Here is a 13355-nt window from a genome sequence, read left to right as displayed (position 1 = left end):
ATAACGAAACATTGAACTGTGTATAGCTAATGTCCCTTTTATAGTGCACAAAGCAATAACAATTTTGAAAAATATATTCTGAACAAAATAAAAAACTTAATATTTTTTTCTAGCTAAGAATTTGAATTTTGAGGTTTTGCAATATAATAAGCCAAATATTATGCTAAAATACAATCAATTCATTAAATTATAGAATCACGGAATGGTTTGGGTTGGAAGGGACTTCACCAATCATCTAATTCCAACCCCCCTGCCATTGGCAGGGACACCTCCCACTAGACCAGCTTGCTCAAAGCCCTACCCAACCTGGCCTTAAACACTTCCAGGGATGGGATATCCACAGCTTCTCTGGGCAACCTGTTGCAGTGCCTCACCACCCTCATAGTAAAGAATTTCCTCCTAACATGTAATCTAAATCTCCCCTCTCTTAGTTTAAAACCATTATTCCTTGTCCTATTGCCACACTCCCTGACAAAGAGTCCCTCCCCAGCTTTCCTGTACCCTTTAGGTACTGGAGGCCCTATAAGGTCTCCCTGGAGCCTCCTCTTATCCAGGCTGAACAACCCCAGCTCCCTCAGCCTGTCTTTGCAGGAGAGGTGCTCCAGCCCCTTGATCATCTTCATGGCCCTCCTCTGGGGCCACAGGTTATTTATCTGACATTATATTTATCGAGGAATGAGATTAGGTTGGTTTTCTAACATGTTGTCTATGTTGTCACCCTTCCATACTTTTGAGTAACATCCTCTCAGGGTCATGAGTGACCAGCAGCCTTTGTCACCCCTTTCCCCCCATCCCTGGGTGCCCGTGCTCAAGGCCAGCTCTGATACTGTGCTGACATGTAACCTGGGAACAGAGTGCAGCGGAAAGAGCTGAGAGCTGTGAGAAGCTTTGTCCAGGGCCTCCCACTTTGTTTGGTAGCTACAGTTAAACTCAAAGCCTCACCTTTGGTCTTTGAGACACACTGCAGTTATGCCTATGCCTGGCCACGTACCTCACTGACTAGACTATCAGCTTGCTCTGGGACCTGCCTTGTCACATGCTGACTTGCCTGGGGATGAGTGGATCATGCTTGACCCAGGTTACTGTCATTGGATCTGCTCTGCCCTTCTTGCTTGGTACTGTGGGTCTGGCCTCATCAGCAAGGTCACTGCACCTGCTGGCCTTGCTGACCTGCTCTGCACTGCTGGAGTAGCTGAAACTCACTGCTCCCTGACCCCTTAGTAGGATGAGTATCAGTCAGATCTGGCTCAAATGGCTCACTGTATAAACTGGTGCAGCAATGTAGCCAACTAGATAAAATCTGATTTAGACCTACCTGTGTACATAAGCCACAAAAAAAAAAAAAATAAAGCTAAAGAAAACTCTAGAGGAACACTTATTCTTAGGAATAATGTCATATTTTTAATTCACAAGACATTCACAAGATAAACAACTACAGAAAAGTTACCCATGTATCCATCTTAAAAAGATATTTCTGACAAAATATAGCATATATTACAATTGAGTGTACCTTTAAGCACATAAAATATTTATGTATCACAAGACAGAGGAATGGGAAAACATATATTTTTTTCAATCTAGCAAAATAATCATTTTCAGAAGCAGGCTGGTGATCTTAGCACTTCAAAGCTTTAGAGGAAGAAAGTTTATTTCTGACCTGTGCAGTCTGGAGCAGTGCCAGTCCATGTTCCATTAGCAGTACAATGTCGAGTAGTTAGCCCTGAAGTTTTGTAACCTTCCCAGCAGGCATAAATGACCGAGCTGGAGAATAATATTCCATCACTGTATATTATCATACCATTGGCTGGAGTGCCAGGGTTCCCACAAGATACAGCTGTGAAAAAGGTTAAAAAAAAAAACAGTATTTCCATGACTGTTGACTAGCTGGGGAAAAAAAAAACTAAGTCGACTTTTAAACAGCCTTCCACGTTCTAGCAAATATTACCAAGAAAATGCTTAATGGGTGTAATTTTTAGTTAATATCCTGACAGACCTATGCCTCTGATTTGCTCATAGTCACATGTTTCTACTCCCTTCCTGTCTTCTGGTATCTCCTCTTTCAATTGTAAAAAAATAAATACAATCATTTCTTTCTTGAATCAAGAAAAGCATAGATGTTCTGTATTGGCATCAATATCTATTGAGCACCTGTAGCTCTACATTAATACAATGATGATGTTTAGCTTCATAAATCTAAGATTTAGAAAGGGGTTTAATTAAGGTGTTGTTTTTTTTTTGCCAGCAGACCAGACAATCATGGGAGAAGAATTTGTTTCTTTGCTTGCTTGCTTGCTTGCTTGTTTAATTATTTTTCCTAACATTTCTATAAGGCGTCTTTATTTGACCATCCCTGCAGAGAAGACACTGGCAAAAGTATCATAAAATTCCAGTTCTGTGCAGAAGTTACTCCTCTTTATATGAATACAATAAAAATAGCATGAGGTTAAGTGATTAGCAGTGTTAATCAAGAATTAGGAAGAGAAGTGCATATAAATCAAACTCTTTCCTTCAGTCTTCCCTGAAACTTGAATTGGTTCATGAGACTGAAAGAACATACTTATGATGAGTCTTCCAGAGGTTTCAAGAGCTGGCAAGAGTTTCTTCTCTTCTACAACGCATGCATGCGTGCGTGTGCACACACACACACATAGAGTATCTAAAGGTGTTAAATGTATAGTCTAACCCAATGATATCATCAAATATAAAATTAAATTTAATGGCTTGGAATAAAGTGGTGGGATAAACCTGGAAAACAGCCAAATGCCCACTCAGATGCTCACTCACTCCCCCTCCTCAGAAGGAAGGATGCCAAAGCTCACGGATCAAGAAAAAGACAGAGGAATTGCTTACTAATTACCATGGTGGGCCAAACAGACTCAGCTTGGAGGACATTAATATAACACATTGCTAATTAAAATTGATTTGGACAGGGACAAAAACACAATCATTACAACAACACTTTTCCTCCCCTCTTTCACAAAGTTAATTTCACTTCCTTATTGCAGGCTTCTCTAACAACCTGTCAAGAGGTGCGAGGAAGTGGGAGGGCTACATTTACTACACAGCAGTATGGTGTAGAAACTGTAGCTCCTTTCTTTTCAAACTAGAGGAATTCCAGTCATAACGTTAATAAAACAAATTAAAGACCATTTGCAGATACTGGTCAAGGTAAAACACTGACCTGTATTAGGAAAACTTGGATACATTCATGAAAAGTAAATGTATTTATGGAATTTACACAAGGACAATGCGTCTTCAGATGCTTAATATTTGACAAAACAAGAATTTGCAGTAATTAACTATAAAATAATCCTTACAATATACATATAATGTTTATTACTTTTCCTCATATTTGGTTAATTCAGTTTATGACACTCTTAAGAGCAATCTAGTCTTCCCATTTATGCTAATAACAGAATCACAGAATCACAGAATGGTTTATGTTGGAAGGGACCTTTGGTGGTCATCTGATCCAACCACCAGGGAGACTCCACGACCTCTCTGGGCAATCTGTGCCAGTATTTAGTCACCCCTAGTCACAGTGAAAAAGTGTTTCCTCATGTTCAGATGGGAGTTCCTGTGTTTCAGTTTGCACCCATTGCCTCTGGGCACCACCAAAAAGAGCCTGGCTCCAAACTCTACACGCTCTCTCTTCAGGTATTTATCTGCATTGATAAGATCTCCCCTGAGCTTTCTCTTCTCCATGCTGAACAGTCCCAACTCTTTCAGCCTCTCTTCATAGAAATACTCCAGTCCTTTAATCATCTCTGTGGCCCTTTATTGGACTCTTTCAAGTATGTCCACGTCTCTCTTTAATTGGGGGGCCCAAACACTGGACACAGCACTCCAGGTGTGGCCTCACCAACACTGAGCAGAGGGGAAGAATCACCTCTTATGACCTGCTGGGGATACTTTGCCTAATGAAGCCAAGATTATCGTTAGCCTTCTTTGCAGCAAGGCCATATTGTTGGCTCATGTTCAAATTGGTGGCAAACAGGATCCCCAGGTCCTTTTCTGCAAAACTGATTTCCAGCTGGGTGGCCACCCAGAATAACAGTTATAATTTAATAGTTTTAGATTACAGGATTCTGTTAAACATAATTTGCCAAATAAAAAATGATTTAGGCTATTACTGATGTTTGGAATCATTCATAAATGTCTTTATTTTAAATTGAGGTTTTATTCACTTTTCACATTTAAAATTTTGAAGAGAAAAAATCAGTAGGATGGAACTTGAAACTTCTGTCATGAATGGAAGTAGTAGCAGGAAGCATTAAGTGAACTATGTTGGTGGTGATAGACAATTGTCAATATGGAATGATCTAAGAAAGGGTGCACAGCTTTAGTTTTCAAATTTAAAACACTCCAACTCCCTCAGGAAACTAGCATTAACTTTTGTTATCTTCATTCCCATGAACCATACTCTCTTTATATTCACCAATGTACCTGTACATGGAAAATAGCCTTAGATACTTTTAACTTTAATTTTGTGATCATGGTATTGTTCAAACATACCAACAGGAACACGCAAAAAAAAGTTTATACAAATTCTTCTGAGAAGTTTCATGACAAAAAGAACACTGTAGCTTTATCTTCCACTGTTTTATTATTGTTATTGTTACTGCTATTGTAAAATCATGATTTTAAAATGACATGGAAGGTCTACCATATTCAAATTATTATTATGGCCTTCAGATAGGAGTAAAAAGGAAGACGTGTATTTCTCATAATTACTTCAACTTCATCATTTTGCAGGCTAGACAGAAATTCAATATCAGACTCCCTGCTTTTCTCTGCTGTAGGACTGTTACAGTTGTCTCTATATGATCCAGGTTGCTTTGTAGGCGTCCCAGTCTGCCCCTAAATCATCTGTATTTTTGGTACAGACAAAACTTTAAAGGATTTGTCTTTAGATTTGTTTTGAATTACTAAGGCACTCAGTGATCACACAATGTGATACAACTGTATTCTAGTTATCCAGTATTTACTACAGATTTGTTTGACCTGAGTCTGAACTCAAAAGGGTTGTATGAAATGCTCTGTAAAGAATATGTATAACTGCTCACTGCAAACTTTACTGCAGCAACATTTTAAATGAATTTTGCTTTTGCTATTAGAGAACCACAACTCCTATGATCTCTACTGATCAAGATGTACTGAGTAATAGTCTCCTATAGCCCACTAAAACCTCAGCCAAGAAAATAAATATAGAATATACACTGGAATAACCCTCTTTTATTTTTTTTTTTAAGCTGAAATATGCTTCATATCAGATAAGTGACACAGAAGCAGACACAAGTGCTTTTGTTTTACACATGGGTAACTGACCATTAATATGTAATGTATAATGTAAATTTCCTTGTGAGTCTGAAAAAAGTTGATTGCAAATTGTTACTAAATGACATGGACACAACTGGCACACCGAAGATTAAAGTAAAATGTAAGGAAGAGAGATAAACTTAAATGAAAAATATAGATACTGGTGTTTATCCATTATTCCCAGCTTTTGGTTACTAATATTGGGCTGAGGAATCACAATGTGATGGTCAGATATCCTGTCTCTTTCTGAACATAAGTGAAATCAGTCTACAGACAGAACCCTGATATGATGAATCCCAAAAGGATAAGACAGCCCTTTTTATTACAAATTGTCATCCCAAAGCCTGAAGATCATAGAGATTATTAACAGAAATGCCATGTTTTTTGTTGATTTCACTGCCAGCTGCTATGTTTAGTTTCTAAAACTAAAAAAAAAAAATAAAAAATCTATGTTTAGTTCTATGATTTTAGTTCCATTTGTGCAGATCTTGGTTCTGTACAGGCATGATATTCAGTGAAGGTGTTGATGCAAAATTTATCCATGCTCTTTCTCTTTCTAATAGGGAGCTTTTCATATCTTAAAAAAGAAACAGCAATTCTCAGAATTCTGCAGGAAGGAATGTTTATAGTGCTTCTGAGAATACCTAGGCTCCTCTCCGATTCTTTTGACCTCAAATGTTCTGAAGGATTTGTGTTTGAAAACATTTACCATCAAGACCATCTGTGAAAAAGACCATGAGGACTCTAATGACTTTTTTGCCAATAATGGCAATGCCAGAACTGGCATGGAGCCAGGGTTATCAATTCTGAGGTAACTTTCAGCAAGTGGTAATTTTAATAGTTCCCTTCCTTCCTTCTTCTTTTCTGCCTATGGGGTAACATGTATTGACAGGAAACCTTTTAAATATTCTTGGGTTTTATAAGCATTTTGGGGTCTATGGAGATCTATATCAATTTATTTAGCAGGTTCCAAATCACTCAAACAATCACAGATTCAAAGAAAGGGATTAACACACTAAGATCTTATCCAGTGTGTGACTTCCTTATGGGTGGAAAAAATATCAACTATATTTATTGGCAAGCTGAGATCAAGCCAGTTATAAACTCAAAGGGTTTGGAAACCCCCATCTTGTTACTGTGACATGCGTTACACAGAGTGTACAGCTTAAAAGATGGTCTCCTCCTAATCTCTTTGTTACTTATACTAAACAAAAAACAATCCAAGTAGAAGAGAAATATGGAAAGAAAGGTTTCATTTCTTTTGTTTTTCTGGAAACATAAGGTTGAAGAAAAAGAAAAAAAGAAACAGCAGCATTTCACACAACACTGATTGCCCCTGCTTGCTGCCATACTTAATGTCTTCATGCAGGGACAGAAGAAAGGACACTGAACAACTTATATTTTCTACTGTAAATATTGATCCTGTGCCCACTGACATTTTAAAACAGCTATGGTGATATCTACACTGACAGAGAACCAGTCTGTGCTGAAGGATACTGAAAAAGAACCATTGTTACATGAGGAGACTGAGACTGTGATAAAATCCCTAAGCAAAAAACATCATGAATTTGTGAAAGACATGTTATCCTATCTTCTGGCTGATCATTTAGTATAGCAGAAAAGATAGTACAGAATCCATTAACTCCAAAGAATTAGATAAACTAACTTTTCAAGCACTCTTGGAAAGCAAGAAGTCATTTTAAAACTTTAGTCTTCCATCACTGGTTTTCAATTCTGACATTGCATAAAAAGAATAAAAGTCTTTTATTACATATTTTTAAATTTTATTCTTAATTGTGTTTTCCAGAAATATTCTTTGTTGCTTTTCTTCTGAAAGAGCTAGCATAAAAACAATCTCTTTCATAAAAATTAAATCTAATTTATGTAGAGAAATATTTGTTTATTTATACTTAGTTAAGAAAACATTATTTTTTCATTTGTTCAGTCCTTGATGTGTAGACACTACACAGAAAGATAATATGAAAATACTTTATTGCTAGAAGATGGATGACAGATATACTTATCACTCCATTTTCATATTTTCAATCAGTACCATTTAATTTTACATTTAACTTAGATATCTATTCTCATATTCTATTCTCATATATATCTATTCTCATATTCTCTTTCCAGTCTCATTATTTGTTTATTGTATTATTTTCTAAAAGTTTTTTTTATAAATATATACTCCAATATATACTTAGTTTGGACTTAGGTTTTAAAACAAAGCATTAAATGCTTGCAAACTGTGTCAAATTTCTGCAGAGAAATTTGAAAGCATTTTTTTTGTCATATAATTTTATTTCTAATTAAATACTAAAATTTCATTAGTAAGGTATTCAATGGTGTCATAAATGTCGATGCTGTCATCAATACCTACCTTCACACACAGGCTGTATACCTGACCAAGAACTATTAAGCAGGCATGTTCGTTCTGCAGATCCTCTCAGCTGATAACCCATTTCACAGGAGAAACGTAGCAGACTTTTTATTTTGAACTCATCCCCTAGTCTAGACCCATGAGCTGGTATTCCTGGATCATCACAATAGCCAGGATTATTTCCTATAAAAAACAACACAGCAGAATTATTGGGACAGAAGTTATACGTAACTGCAATGGTAGTGGTACGATTCTCTCTTGCAAATAATACTACTAACTGGATTGTTTCTATTACACTTTTCTTCCAGGTGTCATGAAACCAAAGATGAAAATGGCATGTATTTTTAACCTACTTCTTATCTTGGATCTAAACAGACCTAAACATAGAATTTGATATAAATGAGAGAGAAAAGACTACACAGGAAGCACCCCGTCAACATTTCTGAAAATATTTTTTAAATAATAATAATTTTCTACATGGTATTTTATTGTTCAACTCTCTAAGAGTATTAACTTCTGATAAGAAAAATTAGAGAACAGAAAGAGTGAGTAAAATCATATTTAATATTCTTAATAAATATATCTGAAATACTTGTATCTGCAGGAAAGACTAAATGGTATCTCTGTGCCTATCAGGAACAGAAATTTCCTTACCTTTTTAGTTACCATGCAAGTGTTGGCTACAGAGTTAGAAGAGAAAAAAAGTGCTGCAAAACAGTCCTCTCAAACGTGTCTTTACAGGTCTGATGAACTAATCAACTGCCTTGTCAGATAAAGTAGATGCTACAGTAAGAGCTACCCAAGGTTGACAAGGAAGAATGGTCTCAATAGCAATGATTAAATAAATTTTCTCATAAGATTGTCTCTCCCCTAAACTGTCATTCATAATGGTCCATAGAAAAAGTTTCTATTTTATAATCCTTCATTTTCTTTTTTTTTTTTTAAATTATACCTCTAAAATGAATTTCTATTCAAAAGGTAGTTTTTTTTTTGTTTGTTTTTTCAAAACATGCCTATGTAGTTCCACGGGTTGAACTTGATATCTTTTTATATAGTTTTATTATTTCAATAACACACACTTCTCAAGACAAAATCTTGAATAGCAAAACGGTTGAGAAAACTCATAAAAAAATTCTTATTTTAGAAATGAAAATTTGTATTTGTCAGAAAGTATGATTTTAAAGTGTGCAGCAGGAGGTCTTCAGCATAGCAAGTTTGAGACAAACAGGCCTTGGTTGTGTCCACTTTGCTTAATGCTAGCTTCTTCTAGAACAGATTATTCTTGTTACCCTGCTGTGCAGCATTTGGACCTAGATTTCCTTGTCTAAATACATACTTGGAAACATGTGAGTGTCTTGAAGCCAGCTGGTACATTCTGTCTACACATGTACTATTAAACTTACTCTCTGAAACTGGTGGCTGCATCCAAAGTGCCCACTCCAGCACTAACTCGCAAACCACCTGTGTGTTATTAGATGGGGTGCTCACTGGGATGACTGAAAACCATTCCAGGGACTTTTCTGTGGTTTAGGTGAACAAGTACTAGTGTCCAGGATCTACATCCCAGCACTTTTCAATCAGCAGTCCAGATATAGCCTCTGAATGCCACTTCCTTCCCTCTTCCCCAAGACATTACTACTTCACAGGCATTTTCTCTGTTTAAAATGCATGAAATAGTATGAGGGCTGTGATTAAGGCTATCACTGTAGTGTGCTTATAGCATGAAACTGAGATATGTGGGAGAGACTTTGGCTTGGAGGAACTGTTCAGGGAAGAAGGATCTAGGGTTCCAAAATTCTGATGATGTCCCATTTTGCTTGTGGACATAGATGCTGTGGAAATTATCCTAGATAAAGGACCATATTTTTTTCTTTGGACACTAGTTTTGTCTTGGAGAAAGCTTAAACTAGAGCCAAGCAAATCTATAGGCAAACAGTACAGACAAAGACAATCCTAGAGTTCTGGAGGTCTAGGCGCTTTTTATTTAGCAATGTAGATGATTACATGTTCATTACTGAAAAATAAGTGGGAGTCATCCTAAAAAAAATCTCATTCAGTGTGACTCTGAACACTCTCAACTATCACTTATCTCATAAGATACAAGTGGCCATCACTGAATCAGGTCCCAGGGGAAAACAACATGGAGATCGTATTTATATCATCAAGCATTTAGACATATATCAATATATAAAAAAGAAATAAGCCCAATGCAGAAAGAGGTTTCAAGACTGTTTTACATACCTCTTTAGTATAAGCCAAATTAGCTGTTTCATTTGTCCTGGACCCAATCATTCTTTCACTGACATTCTGAATACAAATTATTTGTATATTTTTAAAAGGAGTCAGCTCCTGAATATCTAACATTGAACGTGTAGTTACTTTTATAATTCTAAATGCTTTAGAGAAATCAGACACTTTTTATTTTTTTAATTAACGCAGATTGCTTTCTCCTTTTCCTACAGAATCTCCTTGCTTACAAGAGGGTGTCAGACCAAAATCAAACTTAGAAAATTAAATTCTGCATCAGTAACAATGTTTTAGTTGCACTAGATATGTTTTCATTTCTGATGGGATGATGACAGTAGTCTTTCATGGTTAAAAAATCTATATTTTTATAATACAGACACAAGTCTATAAAAAGTCTCTAAAAATATTATCACACTGAGGACTGTTATCTGAAGAGTCTCCATTGCTAGAGATTAGAATTTCTTTCCACCAGAATCAGAATCTCCCTTGTGGTAGGAAATGTTGGGTAATAGCACCAGAGGGCTCTGACATTTAAAATTTTGAAGTCTTGATGCAGTCTCAGATCTGGCACCTTTTACTGGACAAAAAGGTGACTGACATAAACCTGAGCTTAAGATAAGCAAGAAAAGGCCAGTTCTGTGTGGAAATTATTCATATGACTGTCGTGCAGAGATTCCTTTCAGGTTTAGGCATAAAGACCAAGACAGCAATGAGCCCTAGAGCTGTGTGAAGACTCTAATTAAACTTTCTTCTTTAAGCAGTAGAGAGCAGACAGGATACGTGAGTGATTTAAATTTACTTCCTTTCCACAGTGCTTCAAATTCTGTTCAGCGTCTTTACAGAATCAGTTTATGAATGGACTGTTGTCCAAGAACTCTAAATAGGAGTACAAAATTTAAATATCTTACACCTATTTGAATTAATGAATAATGGTCAAATCTGAATTGAACCACACTGAATCAGATGGGCTTAGGGGAAGATATAAGAAGATTTTATAATGTGCAATAATGGAACAATTTTCTCATTAGACAACTTTCTCCCACAACTTTACAGGTAATTGCTTTCTTGTATTCTGTAGTGTATAGGCTCGTTTCTGTTATAAAACTTATTAATATGCTGTGGATGTCCTTAGTAGCCAATCCTGACCTGAACTCTTGACTTCAACAAAAACATGCAATGTTTTATGGCTCCTTCGAAATTTGCATAGTTAGTCTGGGGGGGAATAAACTGTTCATGAACTTCCTGGCAGCACTAAAAACAATGCAGAGGTTTATAATATTTGCACATTGCCATACTAATAAAGAATACTCCTGTAAGTGAAAAAATGAACATAAGGCAGGAAGTTTACCAGCCAGTACATTTGCTGTGGTGTTTTTTAATCAACATTTTTATGTGTAACAATCTATATTTACACAACAGTGAATAAATGTATACATGTAAAGAAGAACTGTAACAGTTTTAAACAGTGTTTTGTGGCATCTATTTACTGCAGCATCCAACTGTATCATCTAACTAAAGAGCAAAGGTACCACAGTAATGACAAAGAGAATTGGAGCAAATGTTTTCAAATATTTCAATAAATGGTTATAATTTATCTGAGTGGCTTTTGGTGAAATTAAAAGATAACTGGAAAAACAAACAAACAAAGAAAAAAAAACCACACCACAAATATCTGACTCCAGTTAAAATTGCTAGAGAATACCCTTATTCATGTAATTACAAGGTGGTTTGTACAACTACCTGAACAGTGAGGGAGAGTCCCACTCCAGTGGCTATCTTCTTGGCACTCCCTTGTAGAATTTCCTATGAGCCTTCGACCCGCTGTACAAGAATAGTGAATTATGGAGCCATATGTAAATTTGTCTCCTGAAAGAACTGCATTGGCAGGTACCCCAGGATGTCCACAAGAAATGGCTGGCGGAGGAAACAGCACAATATTATAAGATATATTTATGGCACAGAATAAGCACGTTATAAGCATTACATACAAAGCCAGTACACAAAATAAACTTATTTCTGGATTTCTGCTCTTTCATATTTTAAGTTTCACTGTCACTATAGATCACTTACTGGTCCTTCATAATACTTGATATAGAAACTATATGTAAAACTAACTTATCCAGTTTTCCCTGGAGTTATACAGAACTCTCCTTCCTCATTCATTTCTATTCATTGTCCTCACCTACAAACTATACAGATCTTTTCTGTTAAGGCTGGGAAAGAAGAAACAGAAGAAGGTTAATGTTGCAGTGTGCATCTTTATTACAGATATAGTAATGCTAAGTAGTTTTATCATACCTATAAAATAACTAGAGGCAGTTTAGGCAGTACAGAGAAATAAAAAAAAAAATAATCTGTATTATTATTTTAGCAATGTGTTGCACTAAAGTGAGCAAGAGGAAAATGAGTTACTGATCATTCTGGTAAATTATGAATTATATTTATGCTTAAGTTAATGGGTACATTTTGTTTGAGAAAAAATCACCTCTACTGTTTTGGTATAGAATAACTTTCAAACAAGTAGTTGAGAACTGTTATATGAGGAAACATGGAACCATTTGTCATTTTAAGGTGAGGCAGAAATAAAATTCTGAATGCTTTCTGTGCAAAACTTAGGTCATGCAGTGGAGAAAGAAAATCAAAGAATATATATTTTACATAACTGTAGTAAATAGTCACTCAACTTAAACAGGCAACACTTAAGCAAGAGGTATTGAGCTTGAGAAGCCTTAAAAGTTACTTGAGTATATGATCTATGGGTCAAATATATTTTTAAAAGAAGAAAAAAAAAAGACTTAATTATGAACAACTTCTGATGACTATTGTTTCTGACATTCATCAAAATTATTTGTGTTATAGTTGGTCCCATGATAATATCAAACTGACTGCAGAATGGATTTTTTCCAAAAGGCACAGTCCTGACCACTTTTCTTTACACATAGCTGTGTGTTTCTGCTGCTTTCCTTGAGCTGGCACAAGTATTCATGTGGCAAACGGTAACCAAATCAGGACACTGATCTGGCTGAACAGTACTCCCACAGAAATAATAACAATAATTAAAAAGTGTTTAGTTTTAGTTTTCAGCCAGATCAATTACTTTAATGAGCTCGCTGCACTACCATGCAAATGCAAGTCCTGCCACAATTCTGAAGGAGCTGCAGTGGGGGAAAAGGAGAGGTTAATGGAAACATCAGAGTTCTTGGAAGAAAAATCATGTAGATAACCTTAATATGTTCGTATAATGATTTGTAGTGAGTAGCATAAAATTTTCCTAGCTTAAAAAGAAGAAAATAATCCGTTTTTAAGCAATGGCACTCGTGTACTACCTTGCATGTAAAAGAGCAATGCATTTCTACTTTTCTACTTTTGAACATGAATTGTTCACAGTAAACATAGTGTCTACTTTGGG

At 36.0% G+C, this 13355-nt stretch overlaps 1 protein-coding gene across 12 annotated transcripts in view; it reads right to left on the bottom strand.

The window, feature by feature from the left end:
• The window catches only part of CSMD1 (CUB and Sushi multiple domains 1), a 1150108-nt gene that overhangs the window by 34631 nt on the left and 1102122 nt on the right, over nt 1-13355 (bottom strand). For all 12 annotated transcript variants that reach the window (XM_080586628.1, XM_080586632.1, XM_080586634.1 and 9 more), the window contains 3 exons: nt 11687-11860; nt 7700-7882; nt 1658-1834 (listed from right to left, as the gene is read on the bottom strand). In XM_080586628.1, coding sequence (XP_080442754.1) covers nt 1658-1834; nt 7700-7882; nt 11687-11860 — 534 coding nt within the window. The remainder of the gene's footprint in view (nt 1-1657; nt 1835-7699; nt 7883-11686; nt 11861-13355) is intronic.

This window comes from Anser brachyrhynchus (assembly GCF_964034855.1).
Source record: "Anser brachyrhynchus genome assembly, chromosome: 3".
Taxonomy (NCBI): Eukaryota; Metazoa; Chordata; class Aves; order Anseriformes; family Anatidae; genus Anser; species Anser brachyrhynchus.
Note: the sequence above shows the minus strand (reverse complement) of the source record. Positions and strands in the feature narration are given on the sequence as shown.